A 24,963-nucleotide genomic window follows, 5' to 3' on the forward strand; every position below is an offset into this window, starting at 1 on the left:
CCTAAACCTCCTATTTGGCTAGACCAGAGCTTGAAACCAACCTTGGTGACCTCATTACCTTAGTCTCAAGCCAAAGCTTCTACTACACAGTGCCGTTCCCCAGAAGACCTGGGAAAGGCAAGGTGGCTTTGAAATTTATCGTCAGGAATGAAAGAAGGACATCAGCTCTATTATTTTCGCTATTTGGAAGAGTCCTCAGAGGTCGCAGCTCCCTAACAATCCCTGAAAAACTATGTCAGATAATCATTTCCTGGCATTTAATTAAGGAGCAGCAACTATAAATGGTATGGGACACTCAAAAGGCTCAACTTACCTGCTAAACCCCAGCTCTTTCTTATAACACCACAGCACTGAAGGCCGAGCCTTCACAGTTGCTTTGGACAACATGTGATGGAGTATGACCACCTGCCAAAGGAAAAAGTCACAGAATCTCATGGCCAAAAGAGACCTCAGAGACTGCCAGACCTCATTTTGACAGATCTGGAAAGTAAACAGAGGGCCAGGAGAGGGCAGCGCCCAGGCAGGGACTAGAAGCCCGGTCACACACTCTTAACCTTGCGCTCAGTCCACCCCTAGGTTCTCACAAGGCATTTTATGTAGAGAAAAGCAGTCAAAGGGACCTTAATGTTATTATGTGCTGAAACCTCAGAGGAGCAGTAACAAGCTAACTGTGGGACAAGACACGAAGTCAGCCAGGAAGTGTTTACGAGGTCTTACCTGGTCCTTTCCTCGGTCTCCGACTACAACAAACAAAGACCTTTGCCTTTCAGCAACTCCATTCTCAATGAGAATCCGGATTCGGTTATCTACTTTCTTCCGATGCATGGTGAAAGACTATCACTGAAAGAGAGAGAAAGGAAACACAACTGGACATGAACGCCAGATTCTGGGTGAGGAACATTAGCTGGCAGCCTCTTGGGGGACCAGGAGCTATGCTAAGGCACGTTGGGAAGTATCATTTTACTTAACTCTCAAACTGCTCCCTAGGGAACATGTCAGTCTCATTTTTAAAATTAGGAAACTGAGGCTTGGGAGGCAAAGAAAATGTTTCCTCAGCATGGAAGTCAGAAGGGAAGCTGTGTTTCATACTTCTATCAAGGAGTTTTTTAAAAAACTTGAAACAATGCTCCACAAAATAGAATGATTAAAATATATAATGGTATATTTGTGAGAGAATAAGGCAGTTCTCAAAAAAGCTGCTTCAAAATCACTTTCAGAAATTATCTAAGGATATGGATAAAGATGCTTATGAGAAGACTGACATCACAGAACAAAGCATGATACCATCTTTTTAACACATGTACATAACATGAAGGGAAAAAAAACCTGAAAGAAAACACAAAAATGTAATTTTTGTGGATGGTGAGACTGCAGGTGGTTCTTATTTTGTTCTTTTGTTTTTTTAGAGTTTTTTTTTTATTCATATGCATTACTAATAAAATCAGAGAAAGGAAATCAATGAATATTACTGTGATGAAATGTGTCCAACTGTCTCCTCAAAGGAGAGAAACCCGTACTGAAGCCTGTACAGACAGACCTTAAAGTTGGGATTACGTACAATAATGCATTATTACCACAAAAAATGCACCAAAGAAACATCAGGAATATCAATTATATTTCTACAACATTGAAGGAAGAATGACAGCCTACCTAGAAACTACAGAGCCTGCTGCATTCTAAATATAAAGTTCATTAATTGAACCTTAAGTGTGCCTTAACTGTCCTTCTACCCTCCAATCCAAATATGGATTTTAGCAGTGCTTTCTTAGTATAAAACATTATGTTACAATCAATGGCTCCTTTTTTATAAGGAAAGGAGCAAGTATAAAGAATTCAAGTATTTTAAGGAAGGAATATGACAGGATTCACACTCAAATTTGCCCGACTCCAAAGCCTAAGCTCTTTCCAGCTCCCCACTCTGCCCAACTTGTCAGTTGAGTTGAGGCCACATAGAGATCACACACAAATCAATCAATAACTAATTAGTAGGGACTGCTTTTTGCTCTAGTTACTGTGGGAGCCCCAGAAACAATACCAGATAAGACTTGACTTCAAGGAGCTTTCATTCTCCTTGCAGAGAATATTCAAGAGAAAGAGATAAGGGACAATTTGTCTAAAGACAGATAAAACTAGACGCAAAAGTAATAGTACAGCCAATAGTCTGATGAAGGTCTGAGATTACCGTGGGCTGGAATTGCCATGGAAGGCTTAACGTAGGAAGAGGGCCTTGAAAGGAAAAGAAAGAGAACTATTCCTCATTCACTCGTCTATTTGTCTAACAAGTAAACACAGTATCTATGTGCCAGTCACCATTCTAGATGCATTAGCAAATGAAACAAGTCCTGAATGTGACTCCTGAAAAAACAGTATAAACGAATGAGCTTAGACAAACAAATGAAAGCATGGGAGGATCTGGAATCAGACTGCCTCGGTTTAATGCCTAGCGCCAAAACCAGGAACCGTAGGCAAGCTCCGCGGAAAGCAAAAGTGTTGTCACCTCCCCCCCGCCCCCACACACACACCCAGACCCCCAACTAGAGTTCCCCAGAAGGTGGAGATGGAGCCACGCAACCCCGGAGAGCGCTCGAGAAGCACGCGGAGAGTGGCCGCCAATCGGGGAAGAGGAGCCCGTCATCTAGGAAAGAGCGCCCGTGTGGGCCGGCAGTCGACGCGGGCCGAGCATTGGCAAGGATACAGAGCCCTCATCCTCGAGCCGGCCACCTCTGGTCCCAAGCAGGACACAGACACCGACCTTGGTACCCATCCCCAGCCATCCCGTCTTGGGTACCTGCACCCCGAACCCAGCGGATCCCAGCCAGCAGCCAAGCGGAAGCACGTGGGGAAACCCAATTACTCCAGAAGCCCAGAGGGAGCGGCGGGCTGCCCCTAGCGATGCCTGACCGCGCGCTCTCAGCGCTGGCCTCACTCCGCGACGCGCATCCTGCTCAGGCACTGAAAGGCTCCATGTGCGCGAGCGCACTATCGGCGCGGTGCGGAGTGCGTGCGGGGACTTTCGGCAACCATGTCTCCATGTGATGACGTCAGATGCCCGGGAGGCGGAGCTGCAGCCTACGTGGCCAGCGCGGTTTTGGAATTTAGTCTCTGCTCCAAGTGGCACGGGTGCGATTTGCCTCTCGTATCAGAATCAAGATGCCCTGGCTCCGAGGGACAAAATAAGCGCTTGCCGCTGTGCTGGGGCGAGCCCGGGTTACCAGACAGGCCCGGGGCAGCACACGGTAAGGGGGTCCATGGCTCTTAGTGTTTATCCTAGTTATACGAGACGACCGACTCCAGGGATCTGTGCGTAATTTTACCCTTTTATTTAAATAACTTCCCATTTTAACGTGACAAAATGAGGAAACTCGGTCAGCAGATCTATTTTATTCACTTGATCTTCCACACCTGAAGAAAGGACCCTGTAGACCTGTCGGAAACTCAGAATTTCTACCCACCGGTGCGGGTACTTTGTAAATTCCCTTTAGGCCTAAACTGGACATCAAATGATAGCGCTCTTCTGAAAATCAGCTCTGGGGCTCTGCTCTTGTTAAATTACTTCTTCCTCCCGCCCAGCTCCCAGGCGAACCCGCCCAAGCATATTACAAGCACCACCTATATATTTTTATACTACAAGAACCACCTGTATATTCTTATACGTTGTCTTTGGGCCAGATTTTTGAACTTCAAGTAAACAAATTCCAACTGCTTGCTTGACATTTCTTGAATACCTCAGATTCAAAATGTCTGAAGCTGAACTCCTTCCTCAAACCAAGACACTTCCAATTCCAGTGTAATCATCACTACTACCCATTTTTAGTCCAACACCCATCATTTTCATATTCGCTCAACAAATGTCAATATGCCAGACACAAGGGATAAAGTGACCAAAATGTTTTTCACTTATAAAGTTTGCGTAATTCTGGGTAAGCTTTAAGTGCTATTAAGAAAAAACTGTCCAATAAGTAAAGTAACTAAGGGTATGTTTTAGTGGCGGACATGGAAGGCCTCTGAGCTGATGACACTGGAGCAAACACCTGAATTTAGAAAGAATGAACGTTAAGAATATTTGAGTGAAAAGCCTTTGCATGCTTGAAGATCGACTAGTGAGCAAGAACAAAACAGTAGGCAATTAGGCCAAATAATGAACGCACATAGACCAAAATTTAGGATTTAATTCTAGGTATGATGGGAAAACCAGTGGAGTTTGGGGAACCAGGAAGTGACAAAACCTGACTTGTCCACAAAAATCACTACAGGATGATGAGTAGAAAGGAGCCATTATAAGCTACTGCGGTTACTTGTCCTAAGCTAATAATAGTGGTGGTCAGAAGTGTTAGATGATTCAGGATGTATTTTCAAGGTAGAACTATGTGGATTTGGTTAAGGACTAGATACAGGGTACAAAAGAAAGTATACCCAAAGTATTTGCCCTGAGCAAATGGATGAATGCAGGTTAATGAAGAGATTGACTTGGAACACTCAAGACTGGAGTAATTGGGAACCTAGGAATATTTAGGAGGAACTAAAATACTGATTGTATTCAAAGTCCTGGGATTAGATGGGATCGCCTAGGGAAGAACGGAGTTAGAGATCAGTCTCACGACTGAAGCCTGGATTACCCAGGAAAGGATACTGAGCACTAAGTGAGACAGGAAATATGTAAGATCCGTTCACTACTGCCCTCCACTTTATGTTGTAATCATTTCTCTCACGGGCTACTCCCAATAGACATCTCTCGCCCCATACAGATTGTTCTCAAAACTGCATTGTGTATTCTTTAAATGGCAATTTTGTTAGGTGACCCACTATCCTTTACCCCACTCCTGGCCCCCTACACACACAGCTTAGAAACCTTAGTTTCCAACTGTTCTTAAGAGACAAAACATGGAACATAACTGTAAAGCCACCTGTAGTACTCTTTACCTGTTTTTCAGCCTCTAACTCTACTAAAACACATACTCCTACTTGAGCAGATAGCTTTCTCAGTCCTGGAAGAGTGTGCCTTTCTTTGGATATGCTCTCTTCTCCACTCCTCTACCTAATTACTCCTCATCCTTCAAGTCTTAGTTCAATTATCCCTTTCAACAAAGTCTTTCCCAATCATTTTGACCAGGTCATAATTTATTGCAGTCATGGCCTTTATAGCTGTCATCAACTCTGTTGCTCCATCACAGCATTTGCTACATTTTTGTGTCACGACATCATTATCTTTGAACAGACTGCTCAGTGAAAGCAGGAACCACAGTGATTTTGTCACCACTGAATGCTTAGTGCTTGCCATTATGCTTGGCAAAGGGACACCCAAACTTGCCAAATAAAGCCTTAGTTCACTGGCTTAATACGGTGTCTCCCTAATATAAAGACAGTACTTCAAGCAGTACGTACAAGTAGGAATACACCAAGAACTGCCTTTACTATTTACTAGATCAGGTGGTCTTTTCACTGCCTACATTCAGTGAGCTCCTGACTGAAAGAAGGTGGTGGTAGTCTAGACTCTTGAGAAGACAAGGCTACCAGAGAGATTTTCTGTTAAGGTTTTTCCTCTCCTCTCACAAGTAGCACTTCAGAGCTTTGCTGGATACTATACACAACTAACGCAGACTTCACTCAAGGACAGTAAGAAATCAGATTTTAATATTTAATCTATGTAATTTAAGACATTCACTATTCTTTTCCAGTATTTTATAGAAGTCAGTCAGAATGGGAAAAGGTATAGAGATAAGCCTTAACAATTTACTTTCATTTTCCTGATGGTTTACCCTCCCCACTGACTCTACAGAAGGAATAAGCTTAAGGGCAATACTGATTCTTTGAATATAATTTATAGCCAAAGTGCTTAATAAGAACTCAAGTGGGATGAGGATCCAGGAACTTAAAGATGAAATGAAGAAGGGTTTGAACTCAGTGCTTACCTGTATCTCAATCCCCTAATTAGATATATTACTGAAAATATAATGAACAGTACAAATTTCCTAAGACACTCAGGAGGCTGAATACTCAACTGCTTCTACATTTTATGAATTGTCAACAGAGCACTTCAGTTATTGGGCCTTCTGAAAATAAACACATTCTCATGCCTCCTATAAGTGGAAAAGTCTCCCACATAACAGAGTTGCATATATAGGAGACAAAAGAACCGTAGAAGCTAACTGATAAAAAATGTTTCAAAGGATATTTGTTTTAATATCAAGATACAGTGATTGCAAAACTCTTCCATATTCAGTAGGGATATTAAGATCTAGAAATAGAACTGCTCTAACCAAGGTCATCAACAACATTCTACCTTAAAGCTCTAAAATAGAAGTCTCATTATCCACATGAGATGATTGATACTGTGCATTTACAAAAGTACTTTATATGTGGAGTCTTACTATACCAAGAAGCTACAGTGACACACGTGACAGTCATTTCCTTGCAACTCTGCTAAAATATGCATTTGACCAAACAAAAGGTCTTCTGCAGGTAGGACAAGTATTCACATATTATACAGAACACTTAGTACCAAGACTCAGATCTTAACGGGACTTTTTAAAAAGTTCTCTGCCTCGTAACAAGGCACCTCCTTTAAAAAATATAGTCTGAATTGAGACATAAAAGCTTTACATTTAGACTGTGATAGAATGCCAAAAAAAAATTATACTATTTCAAAAAGAACGACTCTTTTAAAAACATACACAGAAATAATGAAACTACTAACACCTTTACACATTCACAACATCTACACTAATGCATAGAAGTTTGAAACCTAGAAAGCATTTCTCCCCCATCCCATCTCTGAACTGATTCATAGAGATCACTGTATGAAGAATCACTTATTTACTTCAATTTTAAATGTCATGAAATTATTTTCTACACAGATAGCAAATTTAGTTTTGTATATAGAAGGATTGTAAGCATACACATCTAGGGATTACCCAGTAAACCATGAATATTTTATCTATTCCCCATGAAATACAGCTAACATATGGTTGTGGTACATCCCAGGCAGATGTCATTTAAAGCACACAACGGGAGGTGCTAGCCAAAGAAATACTCATTTGTAAAAGTAAACGTATAACCCTTGCAATATGATGTACCACAACCACACATGAGAAAAGTCAGGAACTTATTTTATTTTAAAATAAACATTGAAGATACCCCCCCCCCCGCATTCCCCACCACCCTACAAAAAACTTTTGAATGTGGAATGTTCAACAGCCTATCCGTTTTAGGTTACAAAACCAGCAAAAACTCCAGTTGTCTAACAATGAATGTTTGAGAATCGTTCTTGTGTTTTGTTTCTGTTTTTCTTCAGTGGCTGAGCACCTACTGGAAAAATTCCTTAGCTAAAGGCTAATAAAACAAAATTCAATTTCTGCACAGAAAATACCATTAACTTAGTATTAGTAGCCTTTGCTGAAAAGATGGGATTAATTCTCCATGAAGTCAAAGTGGGATATGACAAGCAGCATTAAGTTCATAGGCACACAAAACTAGTGCTCAAACTGCTAGCACAAATTCCAATAGTACATAAATTACTAAACTGTCATCTCCATCAAACTTGTGACTCTCCCTATGCATCAGTGAAGGACTCGCCACTTTGAATAGAAATGCCTCCATGAGAAAAAAATAGAATTCAATTAGGGTTAGACAAAAGATAAATGCAAGTACTACAGAAATAGCTGCTGGAGATAACCATAAAATTTGAAACACTAACAATGCATGGGGTGAACCACATAAGCTGCTAGCTGTTGAACACCAGTGTTTCAAGATACAACTTTTATAAACATGTTTTATTTGTTTTGCTTATACCATCAGAACTGAAACTACTGTCTGTCATCTCCCTAAAATAGGGAAATCAATCTAAAACACATACTGGTGCTTTTCAAAAGATAGCAATTTAAAAGGGTGGTAGCAGCAGGCATTTCATATCTTTTTCTTTTAAAAACCTTCAGGCTGCAGGAAAAACATGTGACCAAGAGTGTTATGATTATCCATTAGATATTTTCATCAGTACCTGTACCAATTTAGGTGACAATACAGCAAGATCCGAGGATTAGTGACAGACAATGTATGTTATAAGGAATGATATATAGTACCAAACCTTATAAAAGTCATTGTCGAAGAAAATGTTAAGTGTTCAAAAAGGTATCTAAATACTTCACATTTAGTACAGAAGCGGCCATCCAGATTACATCCCATATTTGTTGCATATTTTTCAAAAAGTGCCAATCAAAGCCTAATTTTGCATTTTGGCTTTGTCTTATACAGTATCAGCTGTTAAAAAGCAATTTACATGTGTTTTTAACCAGTCGTTTGGCCAAGGATGAAGAGTGCTGTGTCAAAGCTGGTAGCCAGCCTTATATTAAGGGCCCATGCATAATTTGGTATGCATCTTAACGTTCAGTGCTCCAATTTAACTGGAAAAGCTGTGAAATGCAGTTGTTCTGCCAAACCACACTCCACTCCTTCCTTCTTCAAGGGAAATATTTTAGTTTTGTCAATTACCATTGAATAACTCTAGGGCTGACTCGTAGATTTGATCCAATGTCAAAAGTCAATCTTGCTCTTTCCAAGCCACTTCAAATAACTATGGAGATATCACCCCGTAAAGTGTATTATGTTTTACTCCTAAGCAAGGGTGAGGAATCTGAGTATCATGTGCAAGGCTCAAGATGACGCTTAGGACAGAACATGCAGAATAAAAATAGTTTCCTTCCATATCCAGGTAATATAAAGCTGACAATTGTAGTCCTGTCTTTATGGGATGAAAACAGTCCCTTTACAATAAGTTTCCTGAAAGGGAGAACAAATAGATAATAACTCTTCTGGTAACATATTATGGTACACTGGCCAGTGTGTTTTTGGCGTTTAAACATAATCCTGTGAATCAGATTAATTCACTTGCTGAGTGTTCATTTGCGGCATCCCTCTGTTGGGTCTTGGGGGCCCTCCACGACCTAGAAGACAAAAATGGCATTTGGTTTTTCTTTCAAATATTATTTGTTTTGCCTTCAAGCAGATTTTTCATCTGAAGTCAAGAAGCATGTGGGCAGCTTGTCACCACATTATTAGGTTTAAGAGGTCAATTCTTCAGTGTTCACCTGTCCTGGAAGTTGTCATGCGCAAATTTGCTCATGTTCTCTAGCTAAAAGAAGAGTAGAGCTAATGGAGTATTCCACCAGTACTCATTCATTCATTCATTCAACAAGTATTTATTGAGTGCCTACTGTGTGCCAGGCACTGTCATCAGGCGTTGGAAATAGATACAGCAGTGAAGACAGACAAGGTACCTGCTCTCATGGAGCTTACATTCTAGTGTACACTCTAGCTTACATTTCAGTAGTAAGTAACATCATACTATCAAAATTAATAAAAGCACCAGAATGAAAAACAGACCTTGTTACCTAAACTGTTAAAAAGAAACTACATAACATTCAAAATTGTATAATGACTTGTAACAGATAAAATAACTTTTTACATGCTGTTAAAACAGATTTTTAGCTACCAGTCAACTCAACTTTCATAGAATATGCTACAAGGTGAGAAAGAACATAACCCACATTCACATGCAAATATCCTTTGATACTTCAAGTCAATAATTCCCAAGTGATCCATTACTTTAAAAATGCACCTTTTTGCTGGCCAGTTTCTACTAGCATTGAAATCAAAGTACTTTGTAATTCCTCCTTAATATACATTTTATACATGTGATGGCCAAAACCTAGAGGAAACCTATTCAGTTTAACTTCCCTTAAATCAGAGAACCATTTAGAACTTCAGATCATATGAAATGCTACCTCTAATTGTTACACAGGTTGACTTTCTGCCCAAATGAGGAAGCAGTTTTCCTATGGTAATAGACAAAATCAGAAACTCTAAACCTACAATTTTTAAATATAGTTCAGTAAGTTAGTTAGGATTTTGTATGTTTTACTTAAAAGTCAGAAATAATTTGACATTTATATCGCTATTAGTGATCCAAAGGCATTGAAATTTCAATTAGTTCTATCATTTCTAAATGGTTCTCTAAATGTAACTATGGCTTATCTGGCCATTAAAGTGTTTCTGACTCTAAAATATAATATGCATGTTCAAAAATGAAAGAGGAATAATAAATTTATATAAATGTTCAATCTCATTCCAAAAATGTCTTACAAAAATGTTTCAGTAAGTACTTCCTAAAAACATTTAGCAGGTTTTAGGACCTGAAAAATAATTTGCAGTTGGAAAAACACTTTTTCTAAGGAGGAGAAATGTTCTAGTTTTCAAGACAATTTATATAGTAACAGGGAAAGTCATTCAAAAAATTAAATTTGGGTTCAAGGTAAGTTTTAGAAACAGAGCATTTCATTTAATCCCTAGCAACAAGTCTGGTAATGATAAATGTATTCCTAACATGTAACCTACATGCAGACTATGGAACAGCTCTTCCAAGGCCAGAACAGAAGCTCCACTTAGGAGCTAGGATCACCACCACAAAATATTACCTCGTGGGGCTCCCCGTGGTCCACTCTGCCCAGAGCCTCGCTTGAAATTCTGCTGATATCCATCCTAAAAGACAAGCTAGTTAGTACTGAAGAAAACGTAATTTTTTTTTAATGCTTTCTCATCTATCTATTCTTAGTGTCTCACACAGAACACAAAATTTGTCCTTATTCTTTTTAGACATTTCAATATATGATAGCCAGAAGTTATTCTGTAATTTACTTCTGTTACTCTCAAGAACATTCAATGAAATATCTCTGCTCTTAAAAATCAATTCTTTTTTTCCTCCGACACAAATTTATTTTTATTTAAGTGTAATTAACATACAGTATTAGTTTTAGGTGTACAATATAATGATTCAACAATTGTATACATTTCTCAGTGCTCAAGGTAAGTGTACTCTTAATCTCTTTGATCTGTTTCACCCATCCCCCCTATCTACATCCCCTCTAGCAACTACCAAATTTGTTCTCTATTTATAGAGAGTCTCGTCTTTTGTCTTTTTGTTTCTTAAATCCCACATGAGTGAAATCATATGGCATTTGTCTTTCTCTGACTTTTTTCATTTAGCATTATACCCTCTAGGTCCATCCATGTTGCTGCAAATAGCAAGATTTCATTCTTTTTTGTGGCTGAGTGATATTCCATTGCGTATATATACATCTTCTTTACCCATCTATTGATGGGACACTTGGGTTGCTTCCACATCTTGGTTATTAGAAATAATGCTGCAATAAACAGAGGGGTGCGTGTATCTTTTCGAGTTAGGGTTTTCATTTTCTTGGGCTAAATACCCAGTGGAATTATAAGATCATATGGTAGTATGGTTTTTAATTTTTTAAGAAGCCTCCATACTGTTTTTCATAGTGGCTGCACCAATCTGCATTCCCACCAATAGGGCATGAAATCATTCTCTTTTTAACAGACTCTAAAAAATGAGTACCTATACTAGAGTGCTAGGGAAAGCAAAAGTCACCATTGTCCATAATAAAGTATCTTGTAAAAATGTGCAAAATTAGCCTCAAATTACTTAGTTATCCAAGTCCAAACAACCCCATCAGTCTGTTTCATTGGCTTATTTAGGTCAGGTTTATATTTTAAAGCAACTTCTACCTACCCGTTGATAGCCAGAGTAGTCCCGGGGAGCACTGAACTGAGACTGTGTGTAACCACTGTTTGGAGTGTTAGAGAATGAAGGGCGGTAACCATCATATCCTCCTAAAATTTAGGACAAGAAAATAATTTTCTTATCTAAATATGAGAAATTTTTACTTTCTTACTACTGACCAAGGGAAGAACTGAAAAATTATAAGCCATGCCAGTAATTCAAATTAATTTCTAATTTCCCATCCTGATCCAATCTGTTCCTAAATTTCTGAGTATTAATTTCCTTAGAAGAGGACATTTCACCCATCCATGCACACATACACACCCCACATACAAAAAAAAAATCCCCATATCTAAGTATTAATTTCCTTAGAAGAGGACATTTCACCCATCCGTGCACACATACACACCCCACATACAAAAAAAAATCCCCATAAACTCTGATAATGGAAAGCAATTATCCCCTCAGAGACATGGAAAACATGGATTTGACACATACAAAAAAACCCATTACCAATTTTGTCAATTTAAATAACCTACAATATACTAAAAATGTTTAAATGTTTAAGCTGTACATGAGAGATTAACGCAGAGATACATACATATCTTTCCCAAAAACCTCATGACATATTTCTATTTTACAAATCAAAAAGGAACAAGAACTTGCTACTTTTTTTTTCCCTTTACCTCTGAATCCATTGGCAGGGCCCCTGTATCCATTCATTAAGCCTCTAGCACCACGGGAGCCACCACGAGACACACCACGACTATTGTAATAGGGCTGACTGCTACGTGGAAATCCAGTGTTCTGCTGGGGAGGCTGCTGGTGGTTACCAGTCACTTGATGGGGCTGGTCCTGGGAACCATGGTAAGTGCCAACCACTATGATAAAAAGAAAAAATTTATACGCACACACACACACAGCTCATTACAATTTGTTCTTTCACGTTTCCTGGGTTAAGAAGTGTCTTATACCTTCTCCTCAAATCATCTTTAAATAAGTTTTCACATTTCCAATAAGGAAACCTACACATAAGTCCCTATTTTTCTCCTGCCCATATGTTAAGCAATTCTCCAACAACAGTTCCAAACTTTTGGAAGCACACAATGTGTGAGAGCACAAAACTCTATCCCTTCCAAATGGAATGAAAACCTGTATTATTAAACATCTTCTGAGAGGCATCTGCCTATTAGCACAAGAGACCCACAATAATTCAAAAGATCTTACATACTAAAACAGTACAATTACCACTGTGTATCATTTAATTATTTTTTCACTAAAAAACTCTTTAGTGGTAGAAGCTTTCTTATTCTTTTAAATTTCCCTTGACACGTTAATGAAACCTACAAAACCATGCTCTCCCATAGCTAAACAACCATATGGTAGAATACTCAATTATGAAGGTAAATTAGCAGAAGTCTTATACCTTATACCTCCTTTAATGCCTGATTCCATTTCAAGTACTTTTAACATACAACCAATTAAGAAGACAGTTAAATAGTACTCACACTGGCACTCAACTTGATGAGGTAAAGAAAAGATTCTAGAAGGTTCACACTACCTTGCACAACCCCCTCCTTCCACAATGGGAAGTCTAGAATCTAGAAATCTTTAAAAATTAAGCCCACAGGTACCTTTCGGGTATAAACCAATGTTCGCAATGCACAGGGGTGAAAAGACAGGATACTAACACTACCTTTGGAAGGTGAGGAAGGTATAGACTAGAGGAAGGCCCACGCCCCAATAACAAAAAACAGCCAGCCCAAATCCCCCATGTTTAGACAGAGAGAAAAGGTGGTGTACCTCTTGAAAAACTTGACCAGATATATTTTGTGGCCTCAGGAAGCCCCAAATACATTTATCGGTTCTTAAAATACTATTTTGCAACGAAAAAGCTAAAGTGTGCCTAGTGGAAGGGATGTTATGGCTCCTTTTTGAACTGTGCAATTAATGGACTAATTACACTATTCACTGTGGTCTTTCTACACAGACTGCCTTTCCCTACATTCCCTAAATTTAAAATTCCAGGTAAGTATCATGATTACAGGTGACATTTTCTATCTAAAGAGAGTCATTCATATGGCATGTAGAGAGTGGCAAAAGAAGTGAATTTTCACCTCACTTTTTATCAATAAGAATTTTATTAGTCTTGGCCAAATTTCACTGCAAGGAAACTCATAGCAATAAATAAAACTCATACAATTAAAGTGTGGTCTTTATTTTAAAATACCAGAATTACTTAAAAAACAACAAAAACCCCAGAATTTCTATTGAAGTGTTTGTACAGCATAAACTCTTAAGTCCATAAATAGCCAGATTCTTGCCATATCCTTTTTTCATGTTGTTCCTAACTAGATACTACAATTTGCTGTAGAGCAGGTGTACTGGGGGCCCATTGTGCTGACATGCTTATGAGTACATGGCAATAATTAAAGGAGCCTGAGCACAAAGCCCAGCTTTATCATTCAGAAGCTGAACATAGATAGCCTAATGGATAAATATCCATCAGATAACAGCTGATTCAAACTTCCTACTAATTAGTGAGTGCTAAATACTACAGGGATATGTAAGAATTTAGTACTGAAAAAATCCATAATGTTCATCAAAGTCTATCAAGAAATTAGACGATTAGAATATTTCATAGTTATTTCAATCAGTCTGATAAAATTAAACTATTAACTCCTATGATTTTAGCAAGGTTTGCTAGTTTGTTGTGGGATATTCCAATTAAACAACCGAGGATCTAAATAACCAAAGACCTAAGCAGGTATTTCTAATGCCTTACAAAGTTAAGAAATCTAAGATATCTCTATCTACATTGTTATGACAGGTATGGTAACTAGCCAACTTACTTGCCTAGTTGCCAAAAAGGATTTTATTTCAACCTAGTTCTACCAAATGCAGCCACCAAGAGATTTCTGCATGTTTTACTGATTATAATTAGCACACTGACAACTCCTTACTGCTTAACTTTGTATAACTGACTTAACTACCTACCAGGTATCATGCTAGCCGGCTTTAATTGATTAGCAATTAAAAGTAAAGTAGATCATAATCTAACAAGTTCCACTAAAATCACAGAATGAAACAGAGATATTATGAAAGCTTACTGACCAAAGGAAAATGGGTATAAGGCCTCCCAAAAAAGTGCACATAATTCACATACGATAAATATGGACTTGATTTAATTCAGGATCTGCAACAAAAAATCCATAAAGTCTACTACTAGAACAAAAACTTGTGGACACTGCCACTTTAAAGTATAAACCCTCCTAACACTGTCAGTAACGGTGTTGGAAAGCAAGCCGCCAAGGAAGGGACACTGGTTTTCCTACCTGTTTGAAGCTGTTCTTGCTGCAGGTCTGTTTGTTCTACTTGGTGAGGCTGACTAGAAAAGCTCTGGTTGTAACTGGCCTGGTACTGATTTTGCTGTTTCAAAGTTTCTGGTTCATTAACAGGAGGAACTGGGGCATTCATATTGAACACCTGTAAGTAAATAAAGTAAATGATTACTTCATCTCCTTATTGCTAATAATTTCCCTACTTTTAATATGACAGACCTCAATATTGGTTTTACTGACAAATGTAAATACATTACAGAAGTCTCAAACACATATGTATATTCCCCCCCATATACATATTTATATTTATACATATATATGTATACACACACACACACACACCATATAACACTTCAAGGAGAGCATAACTGGGTTTCAAAATTTAAAAATACAAAAATCAGCAGTCTTGGAAATGTTACTATAAATAAGAAATCTTTTTTAAGAGATGCAAACCACTGATACAATGTCACTTACAGAAATTAATTCTATGAATATTTCATTCATTTAAATTTTCTTCTTATTGACATTTTAACCAAAAGTTACTATTTTAAGTATTTAATCCTATAAACTTTCCCATGAGCACTGATTTAACTGTATCCCATCAATTACAATATTCTCATCCTTTCCTAGAAATTCTGCAATTTAGGGATGCTTACTGAAAAACCAGGATGAAGTACAACAGGTGAAATTTATTATGAGAAACTTCAGTAAAATAAAAAATTAAGCAAGTATGGGAAAATGTAGACAGTTGTTAAATCTCGGTAATGACTTACATACACAGATACAGTAGTCTACTTTTCTGCATGTTTACTTTTGTTAACCAAATCTAAAGGATGAAACTACAAAACAGTAAGATATGAGAGCACATAACTCCTAAGACTCAAATTTATCTCTGGGAGCAGGAAAAATCAGTTTATCAATTAAATATACTCTATAGTTGGGTAGATGCACACTCAAGCACAAAGTTAAATGAAGACTTTTCTGTTGAGACTTTGGCATGATGATAGTACACACTAGCCATTTAATGTTAGTTTACTTTACTTACCGTTTGCATGGATTGGAATGGAGCTGCGTTTACATTGATTCCACTGCTATGTAACGGTTTGCTTGTCCCAGCCTGGAACACCTGAGGCTGAGAAGCAGCCGGAAGGGATGACGATGCTGTAGTCTGGTCTGTATTTAAAGAGATTGTTGCCTAAACACAAAGTAAACAGATGCACTTTAGTGATAAACTAAATTTAGCCAAGTCTACTATCCAAGTCTTAGTATGTTAAGAAATTCAACTGGGGTGCCTGGGTGGCTCAGTCGGTTAAGCATCCAACTCTTGATTTCAGCTCAAGTAATGATCTCACAGTTCCTGAGTCGAGCCCCACATTGGGGTCTGCACTGACAGCATGCAGCATGCCTGGGATTCTCACTCCCTCTCTCTCTTCCCCTCCCCCATTCATGTTCTCTTTGTCTCTCTCTCTCAAAATAAATAAAACTTAAAAAAAAAATTCAACTATTTCATAACAGCAAAATACTTGTATTGCATAACAGCAAAATAACGTTATCGCATGGATTAGGTCCAAAAAGAGTCACAATATTAATAATTTACCTCTGCCCAATTCATGAATAAGTGCCTATCAAGTTTATGTTACCTAGTAACAGAAACTTGCCTGAATCTGGTCAATTGGTTCCTTTTGTGGTCGTTGCTCTGTAGCATGAGAAGGCTGGTACAAGGGTTGAGATGCTGTATACCCCTCACTTGTGGATGAAACCAAAGGAACCTACACAGAAATAAAGCAATCAAAGCTGCTTTCTGTTATAAACCAACTCTAATACAGACAGGGCTAAGAAGTAGACAGATATACCTGTTAAATAGACTATATAAAATCTAACAACTGCAAAAAATACATATAATATTAAAGATGAACATTAAATAAACCCAATCCAGTTATGAAGTCCCCCACAAATGCTTCTGAATGGCAACATTTACACTAAATTTTAGAATTATGAAATTTAAAATGTGTCTTCTCAAATTTTACTGTTTAAAAAAAGCATATTCCTTACTATCATAAACATAAGATTTAACCAAAAAAATTATTTTTAAATTACTAATACCAAAGTAAACATAAACATGGAAATAAAAGTAGACAGCTACCCTCACCAGACTTGTACAATGATAAAATTCATACCTGACTTTCATTACGCTAATTAAAGAAAGAGACCCAAGAACAGATTAAAAACAAATATGCAACAATATTTCTATCATTCCTACCTGTGTAGCTTCTGGTTGTACAGGAACTTGATTAGGCTGAGCAAGTCTAGATTCAGAATGAACTGCAAAATTGACCAAAAGCAACACTGTTATCCAAAATCAAATTTCTTCAGAGAAAATTTCTATACCCAAATCCTAAAAAACACTTTTTGGTGATCATGAAAAGAAATAAAGTATAGGCAGGATTTTAGCTTTCAAGTGAGCATTTTGGTTCCCTGATAGTCATTATTAGTATACTCTCACAATTGCTTTTATTTCTAGAAGGCATAACCCTAATCTGTTTTCTAACTCTTGGTAGAGATGTTACAGAGATAGGAGTACCCTTTACTTTAGGGAAATCCTAACTACCCTACCAAACTAACTGTGTCATTACACATGCTTTTATTCAGCAACTCGTTTTATGAAACTGAAGACATTAAATATTTTATACAGTTCCAACTTTTGTGCCCTTAATGCCATGTTCTGGGAAAAAAAAACCAAGACTCAAAATTACTAATGGTCCTTGAGAAAGACAGTCCACTTAACCCAAAGAAGACACCAACAACTCTATTTGGTGCTACTACTTCTAAAAATGGTGTAAGACTATTAAGAGTTTGAAACTTCAACTGTCTTTTGACTCATCTTCTCCTTTCCTCTTAAGCATCCTCTTCTTTCCCACTTAGACCGTTGCATCTCATTTTTATTTAAGTAATAAAATGTTCAGAAATTCTCCCAAAAAGCTGCAAGCATCCTTCAGAGAAGGACACCCCTATTATTTTTATGCTAAAATGAATTTTGAAACTTAAAAAGCAAAGCAAAATTTCATTTATCTAAATTACAGGAAATGGTTCCCACAGGGCTGGAAGAGAGGATAACTAGTGACTGGAGGTACACACAAATAGGCTTCTGGAGTACAGGTAATGTTCCAGTTCTAAGTGCTGGTGTGTTCAGTTTGTGAAAACTCTTCAAACTCTACATTTGCACGTACTTAAGTCTATATGACAATAAAAAGTTTAAAAAAATGGAACCACAGTTATTCATATTATAGGAATAAAGAACATTTCTTATCAAATTAAAAGACACAAAATCCAAAAGTTAAGCAAACGTTAAAAGGGAAAAATTCATTTTCACATTTTTTACAAAACCTGAAAGCACTGGCCCTATATTTCTCACACAAAACTGTACAATTACTAACCTGGAGGGCAAACCAGCTGGGGCATATCCATGTTTTGTGTTGGATTCATAGGCTGTGCAGATACAATGGCAGGATCAAGTGTCTGGTTTTCAAAATCCAGCATTGAATCCTGCAAGTTAGGATATAATGGAATTAAATAATGTAAACACTTAAACCTTCAGTTAGTTAGTGTCTGACTGAACTGCACCTACCTGTATGAAATTATAGGGCCCCTGCATTTGCGCCATAAGATCCTGGACTCGCTGTCTTCTCACAAGGGGATCTGCCTGAGCCACTGGAGTCAGAGAGTGGGGCTCTGGTACTGAAGGAGATGCAGCTTGAGGTTGCTGCTGGAGTGAATTTACCACCTAAAGTGGACGAAGTGGGGGGACATGCAGACTGGTAGAATGAAAGAGCTCCATTCATGACCATCACAACAGGTCCCTGAACTATATATGGAACTACATTATAAACAAGATAGTCAGCTTTAATATAGCTACTCCAACTGACAATTATCCCAGATTTAACATTCAGTGCTATTACTTCTACAGTGTTCTCTACTCCACATGATTGCCACATAGCTTTTCAGATTTACTTTATAAACCGCTTTCAAAGGAATACCCATGCTTACTTCCAAAAAAACATATTGTGCTTAAACTGCTCTGCCTTCTATAGTAAGTAAATTTATATTTATCAAATACATATCCACCTCAGTACCTGATAAACAGCACTCAAGAAAAGTTACTATTTATCATCAAACTTTGAGTTCCCACCATTTCATTCTCTCTGCCAATACCATAGAATCAAGCCCTATCACCTTATCTAAATTGCTACAGAAGCCAAAGCTCACTATATCTACCTTTTTCCTAGCTCTAATAATTTCTGATTATTATTGTTACTAACTCCCTGCTCTTCTAGGAAATCTAATTTTTATTACATCAGTCAAAATTTACATTCTGTCTGGCTTTTAAACCTGGGCAACTCATACCTGGTAAGCCTCGATAAGTCATAACCTTATTTTCTTTTATAAGCAATAGTGAGATAATCGTCATTACCTAAACTGATCACAAAGACCAACTGATCTGTCATCTACATCAGGCTGGTCAAAAAATTCCTTAGAATCCCATATGGATAGCCTTTAAAAAGACCCTACCTGCCAAGTACTTAAAAACAAACCATACTGGCACGGTGCTAAGTGTGATAATATACTTTTCTCCCTCAATAAAATGCAAAAAAGTACTTAACTACAAAGCACTGTTACTTCCCAGTCTTTTCCTACTATGCCAACCCATACTTTCCATTCCTAATGTTCAACAAAACAAATATGCTAATTCATTTCTACCTGCATATCCATGCTAATATATACCTATTATCTGACTTCCCTGAAAATACACACCAAATCTACTTTAGTCAAGGCCCAGTAGGTTCGCACACCACCATTACATAGATCTTTTACATCTTATTTTCTTCTAAGCCTCCTCTAGTATTTCTGAACTGCCTTGCATAATTCAGCAAATACAGACTGTCTTGGTAGGGTTTCATGGAACAGCGTTTTCATCTAAACTAGGTAACTTTCTGGGGTCAGGGGCAGGTTATCAGTAGTATGTTTTGGCACATCAATAAGAGCTAAAAGTACTACTACAATTGCACCTTTGGAGAATGATAGAAGACATATTATTTTTTCTGCACTTTAGATATATGAATACATAAAAGAAGTCACCTAAAAGAGGATGGAAAGGATGGTTGGGACTAATTTGGTAAGGCATTTGATTTTATCTTATAGGCAACACGGCACCATCAAAGAGTTTCAAGTGAAAGTAACTTAATCAAAACTAACTTTTCTAATAATTGACCTGTAAAAGTGAATAGGATGGCCTGGGGCAGTTAGAAAAGAAAAATATGAAGAGAGCCTCTGAACTAGACATGAGGACCTGAAAAAAGGTAATGTCAATTAAGGGACAGAATTAGGAAACACCAGAAGTCTAGCGCATTAGGGAGAAAGAGGAGTCTAAGAGGAAACTCCAATATATCCCTTGGAAGGTGGGCCTTTTCTGGAGGTTATCTATGTGGGAGCCCAGATTTTTACACAGCAGCCTGGTATCAACAATAGAAAATCATGTACTTTAATAACCTTAGATAACTTTTTTTTCCCACTTCCACATCAGCAGAGATTCTATTAAACATACACAGGGATAAACAAATTACATTTTAAAACATAATGATCCTGTTATGTGTATTAAGTTTAATATGACAGTAAATGTACTAATAATGCAAAAAACTAAATCTGTTCTTAGGAGAGATAAAAATGACTAATTAAAACAAAAGACATCAACTTTGCAACTGAGAGAACTCTTACCTCAACTGTTTCAACTGTCCACTCATCTACCTGCTCCTTTTCACCACTGCTGAACTGTGTTTCTGCCATAAATTGTCTATTTACATACTGCAAAGCAAAATAAATGTTTGAGAATTGTTTGAAAGGCAGAAAAGGAAAGCTAGCATTAAATAAAAATCATACCTCTGTTGATTCAACTTCGCTTTGTTCCGTGTATTCTTCTGCTGGCTCAGGTTCTAAGTAGTTAAAAATTGACATAAATGAGTGTTAAGAAAGTATTTTTTTTTATTAACAATTCATTTCAACTCCAAATAAGTTAACAGTTTACCATCAAACAGCCGGAATTTATTTACAAAGTTACAATAGTTAGCATTAAGTTTCTGTATTTTATCATTCTTACAATATTTAGAAAGAGTTTTCTTTACCATTTATTCCAGAATAAATTAGGCTCAAGAGTAGTTATTCTGGACTAGGTATAATGCCAATAAAGACCTAAGTTAAAACCTCTCTATTCTTAGAGTACTATCATACAGCAACATACAGATTAAAATCTTACTATTTTAACCTACTTGGTAAAGTGGTTGGGGGGATGGGGAGGAGGCTTACTATGTCCATCTGCAACCATAAATTCCACCAATGTGCAATCTTCCCTTCTAGTTTCAACCTAATAGCTAAGACTTGTATAAAGTGCTTACTATGTGAGAGGCACCATATATATACTTTCACGTACTGCTTTCTCAACAGAGATAAAGAGACAGAGAAATTCAGTCACTTGCCCAAAGTTACATAGCTAATGAGCGTCAAAGCCAAGATTACAATCCAGGCAGTCTGATTCTTTTCAACCATTTCAAAATTCATACTCTGACAATGCTTCCAATGGTACTGAGAATTTTAGTCATCAACTTAAGTTATAGAAGTATTCCTGGTAAGTGCTTACCTACATATTAGTGTTGTACTAAAGTTAATTTGAAAAGATCCCTTGCCACTGAGAAATTTATGGTTCAGGATTAGAGTTATAATCTCCCCATCATTTAACATACACACACACACCCTTCATACTATTCACTTCATATACTGGCATGGTAAACAACAATAAATCTAGGTATGTCAGCCAAAATGTACTTAAAAAGTCCTAAAACACTTCCCCTCATCTGTACTCCAGGCCAGCAATATTGCAACAAAAAAAGTTATCAGTTTGTAATAGTGATCAAGACCAGTAAGTAAATGATTGATCTTCAAGACCTCTGGGAATTATTCTTAATATGCATTGTTTTAATGTTTTGTTGTGCTTAAAGCTCCTTTAAAACTCTCAGTATGCATACATAACTAAATAAATGCAGAGCTTGAACTTGTGGCAAAGGAGAGTAAAACCAAGATTCCTACACTACAGCTCATATCCACCTAAGTACTCACCAGCTTCAGCTACCTGATCTTCAGCTGCAGGTGCTGAGGCTGCCTCTTCTTCCTCACATAGCCCATTCTGGTGGTTGTGAGTGCTGTCAAAGTAGTTTGACTGAAAAACACGCTCAACAATTTCCTTTAGAGCTTTATCTAAAAACAGAACATGAATTATAATGTTAGACTATCGGGCATGCCTGACCTGAGTAAGATTCAACATGCTACAAAATGCTGTGGTAAGAAAAAAAACCTTATCAACTGTTACTAAAACATACATATAAAAAACATTGAAGTCCACTAAGGACAGAAATTATGGAATAATAGAGAACAAGAAGAATCTATTAGTACTAAACTTTATATATTTTATGTAGCTGCAAGGAAAAAAAAAGCTGACAGTTATCATTTATTCATTATTTATTTAGCACCTACCTACATGTTAGGCAATGTGCTAGGCAATGGGGCTACAAAATATGTAAAAGATACAGTATCTGCCCTCCCTAAGTTTCCCTAAGTTTACAGTCCAATAGAGAAAAGTTATCAGATATAAAAACAGTGAAATCACATCTGTGAAACGTACTATAAAGAGGTACAATGGATTGAACCTAATCAGAGAGAGGCACAGGAAGCTTTCCTGGTGTGTGAGTGCTGCAAGAGCAGAGATCTAGAAGATGAGTAGTAGAAAGAAGTGTTTCAAGGCAGAAGCAACACCATTTACAAAGCCCTGTATAAAGGATAAGGATATAGAAAAGGGGTACCAAATATAAGAAAATGAAAGCATGCACTGTAGCTGAGGAGGGATAGGGAGGAAGAAAAAGCATACAGACTAGTCTGGAGAAACTGATTAGGAGCCAAAACATGCAAGGTCTTTAAATTAAAGACAAATGTATATAAAATTTAATTTAAAAGACAGCCATTAAAAAATTTTAAAGAGGGATGGGGAGGGTGGATTCAGTTAAGAGAATGCACTAAGGGAGAAACGTAGGAGAGACAGATTCAGAAGATATTTGAAAGGCAAAAAACTGTCACAATTTGGTACACACTAAGATATGAGAGGGCAGAGCAGCAGGTGAAGGTGTGTGTCAAGAATTCATCTCAGGTTGCCTGGGTGGCTCAGTCAGTTAAGCGTCAGACTCGATTTTGGCTCAGGTCAGGAGATTGAGCCTGGCCCTTGGGCTCCTCGCTGAGCATGAAGCCTGATTAAGATTCTCTCTCCCCCTCTCACTCAAAAACAACAACAAAGAAGAATCTCAATTTCCTAGCCTTGAAAACATAGAATATACCTATGTACATAGAATGTATCTATTCCCTAATCGGTCACTATACAGAAAAATAAAATTTCCCAGGACTATATTAAAATATCATAAAATTACCTCTATTAACAATAAAACTACCAACAACTTTTTCTATGCGTAACATTTCATGTTTTCTTTTCCCCACTTCAGAGGCTCACGACTCAAAACTATTCATTTTAAAAAACTTATGCATGAGGGACCGCCTGGGTGGCTCAGTTGGTTAAGCAACCGACTCTCGATTTAGGCTCAGGTCATGATCTCGTGGTTTGTGAGTTCGAGCCCCGGCGTCAAGCTCTGAGCTGACAGCACAGAGCCTGCTTGAGATTCTCTCCCTCTCTTTCTCTGCCTCTCTCTCTCTCAAAATAAATAAATAAGCATAAAAAAAAAATCTGAAAACTGAATGCACATAAAAATACTAACTTGAGGGGCGCCTGGGTGGCTCAGTCGGTTAAGCGGCCGACTTCGGCTCAGGTCATGATCTCGCGGTCTGTGAGTTCGAGCCCCGTGTCGGGCTCTGTGCTGACAGCTCAGAGCCTGGAGCCTGTTTCAGATTCTGTGTCTCCCTCTCTCTGACCCTCCCCCATTCATGCTCTGTCTCTCTCTGTCTCAAAAATAAATAAATGTTGAAAAAAAAAAAAATTAAAAAAAAAATACTAACTTGAATACATTAGTAACTTTTCATTAGTTATAAAGATGTTACATTCCTAAGGTAGGTAAACAAGACTAGGCAAAAAACACCATAACAAGATATAAACTTATACTTTAACCCTTGTTACTCATCAATAACGTTCATGAAAAATTGATCAGGCTTGAACTAAAACTACTTTTTTAAGCTAACAAGTTTATACACGTATGTAAATTTCTTCCTAATAAAACTTCTGTACATATTTGTGGCAAAACTAAAATTAAGAAGACACAAAGATTTCTTTACAAAGAAATACACTAAACAACACAACAAAGAAAATTTTTTTTAGTTTATTTTTAATTTTTTTTTTAATGTTTATTTTTGAGAGACAGAACACACGCATACATGTGTGGGAGGGGCAGAAAGAGAGCAAGACAGAGGATCCCAAGGGGGCTCTGCTCAGACAGCAGAGAGCCCAACATGGGGTTCAAACCCACGAACTATGAGATCATGACCTAAGCCAAAATCAGATACCCAACTGACTGAGCTACCCCAGAGCCCTGAAAAATTCTTAAAAAAAAAAAAAAAAGTTTATTTATTTATTTTGGGGGAGAAAGAATCACAGTGGGGGAAGTGGCAGAGAGCAAGCGAGAAAGAGAATCCCAAGCAGGCTCTGCGCAGCACAGAGCCCTACACAGGGCTCAATCTCACGAACTGTGAGACCATGACCTGAGCCAAAATCAAGAGTCAGACATTTAAACGACTGAGCCACCCAGGTGCCTCAAGAAAATTATTTCTTAAATGAAAAGATATAAAAGAGTTGTTTCTTCATATTTGATTTACCCATTTCCTTAAAGCAAATACAATCCAAATTATATCATATAGTTTTGCCAATTAAAGCTTTTAATCCGATTTAATTTTTCACCAAACAGCTAAAAATAAGGTATAAGCACTTTTACCTTAAGATGTTCAAAAATCTACTTCCCT

The 24,963-nt window shown here is 37.6% G+C and overlaps 2 protein-coding genes across 3 annotated transcripts in view; both read right to left on the reverse strand.

The window, feature by feature from the left end:
* Window positions 1-6,673, reverse strand: part of NAT10 (N-acetyltransferase 10) — a 38,823-nt gene extending 32,150 nt beyond the window's left edge. Inside the window, exons 1-3 of one of the 2 annotated variants that reach the window (XM_060606319.3) lie at window positions 2,789-6,673; window positions 718-840; window positions 314-405 (exon numbers count right to left, since the gene is read on the reverse strand). In XM_060606319.3, the coding sequence (XP_060462302.1) occupies window positions 314-405; window positions 718-825 (200 nt within the window). In that variant the 5' untranslated portion in view covers window positions 826-840; window positions 2,789-6,673. Of the gene's footprint in view, window positions 1-313; window positions 406-717; window positions 841-2,752 lie in introns of both variants that reach the window. The other variant, XM_060606320.3, reaches the window with a different exon arrangement.
* Window positions 6,674-8,699: 2,026 nt separating this feature from the next.
* CAPRIN1 (cell cycle associated protein 1) overlaps window positions 8,700-24,963 on the reverse strand; it is a 36,817-nt gene continuing 20,553 nt past the window's right edge. Inside the window, exons 7-19 of the mRNA XM_060606321.3 lie at window positions 22,075-22,212; window positions 20,845-20,897; window positions 20,683-20,769; window positions 18,539-18,694; window positions 18,348-18,456; window positions 17,174-17,235; window positions 16,572-16,682; window positions 15,959-16,108; window positions 14,908-15,058; window positions 12,259-12,453; window positions 11,582-11,682; window positions 10,467-10,530; window positions 8,700-8,936 (exon numbers count right to left, since the gene is read on the reverse strand). Coding sequence (XP_060462304.1) covers window positions 8,872-8,936; window positions 10,467-10,530; window positions 11,582-11,682; window positions 12,259-12,453; window positions 14,908-15,058; window positions 15,959-16,108; window positions 16,572-16,682; window positions 17,174-17,235; window positions 18,348-18,456; window positions 18,539-18,694; window positions 20,683-20,769; window positions 20,845-20,897; window positions 22,075-22,212 — 1,442 coding nt within the window. The 3' untranslated portion in view covers window positions 8,700-8,871. The remainder of the gene's footprint in view (window positions 8,937-10,466; window positions 10,531-11,581; window positions 11,683-12,258; window positions 12,454-14,907; window positions 15,059-15,958; window positions 16,109-16,571; window positions 16,683-17,173; window positions 17,236-18,347; window positions 18,457-18,538; window positions 18,695-20,682; window positions 20,770-20,844; window positions 20,898-22,074; window positions 22,213-24,963) is intronic.

The sequence above is a fragment of the Panthera onca genome, chromosome D1 (genome assembly GCF_046562875.1).
Source record: "Panthera onca isolate mPanOnc1 chromosome D1, mPanOnc1 haplotype 2, whole genome shotgun sequence".
NCBI classification, from domain to species: Eukaryota; Metazoa; Chordata; class Mammalia; order Carnivora; family Felidae; genus Panthera; species Panthera onca.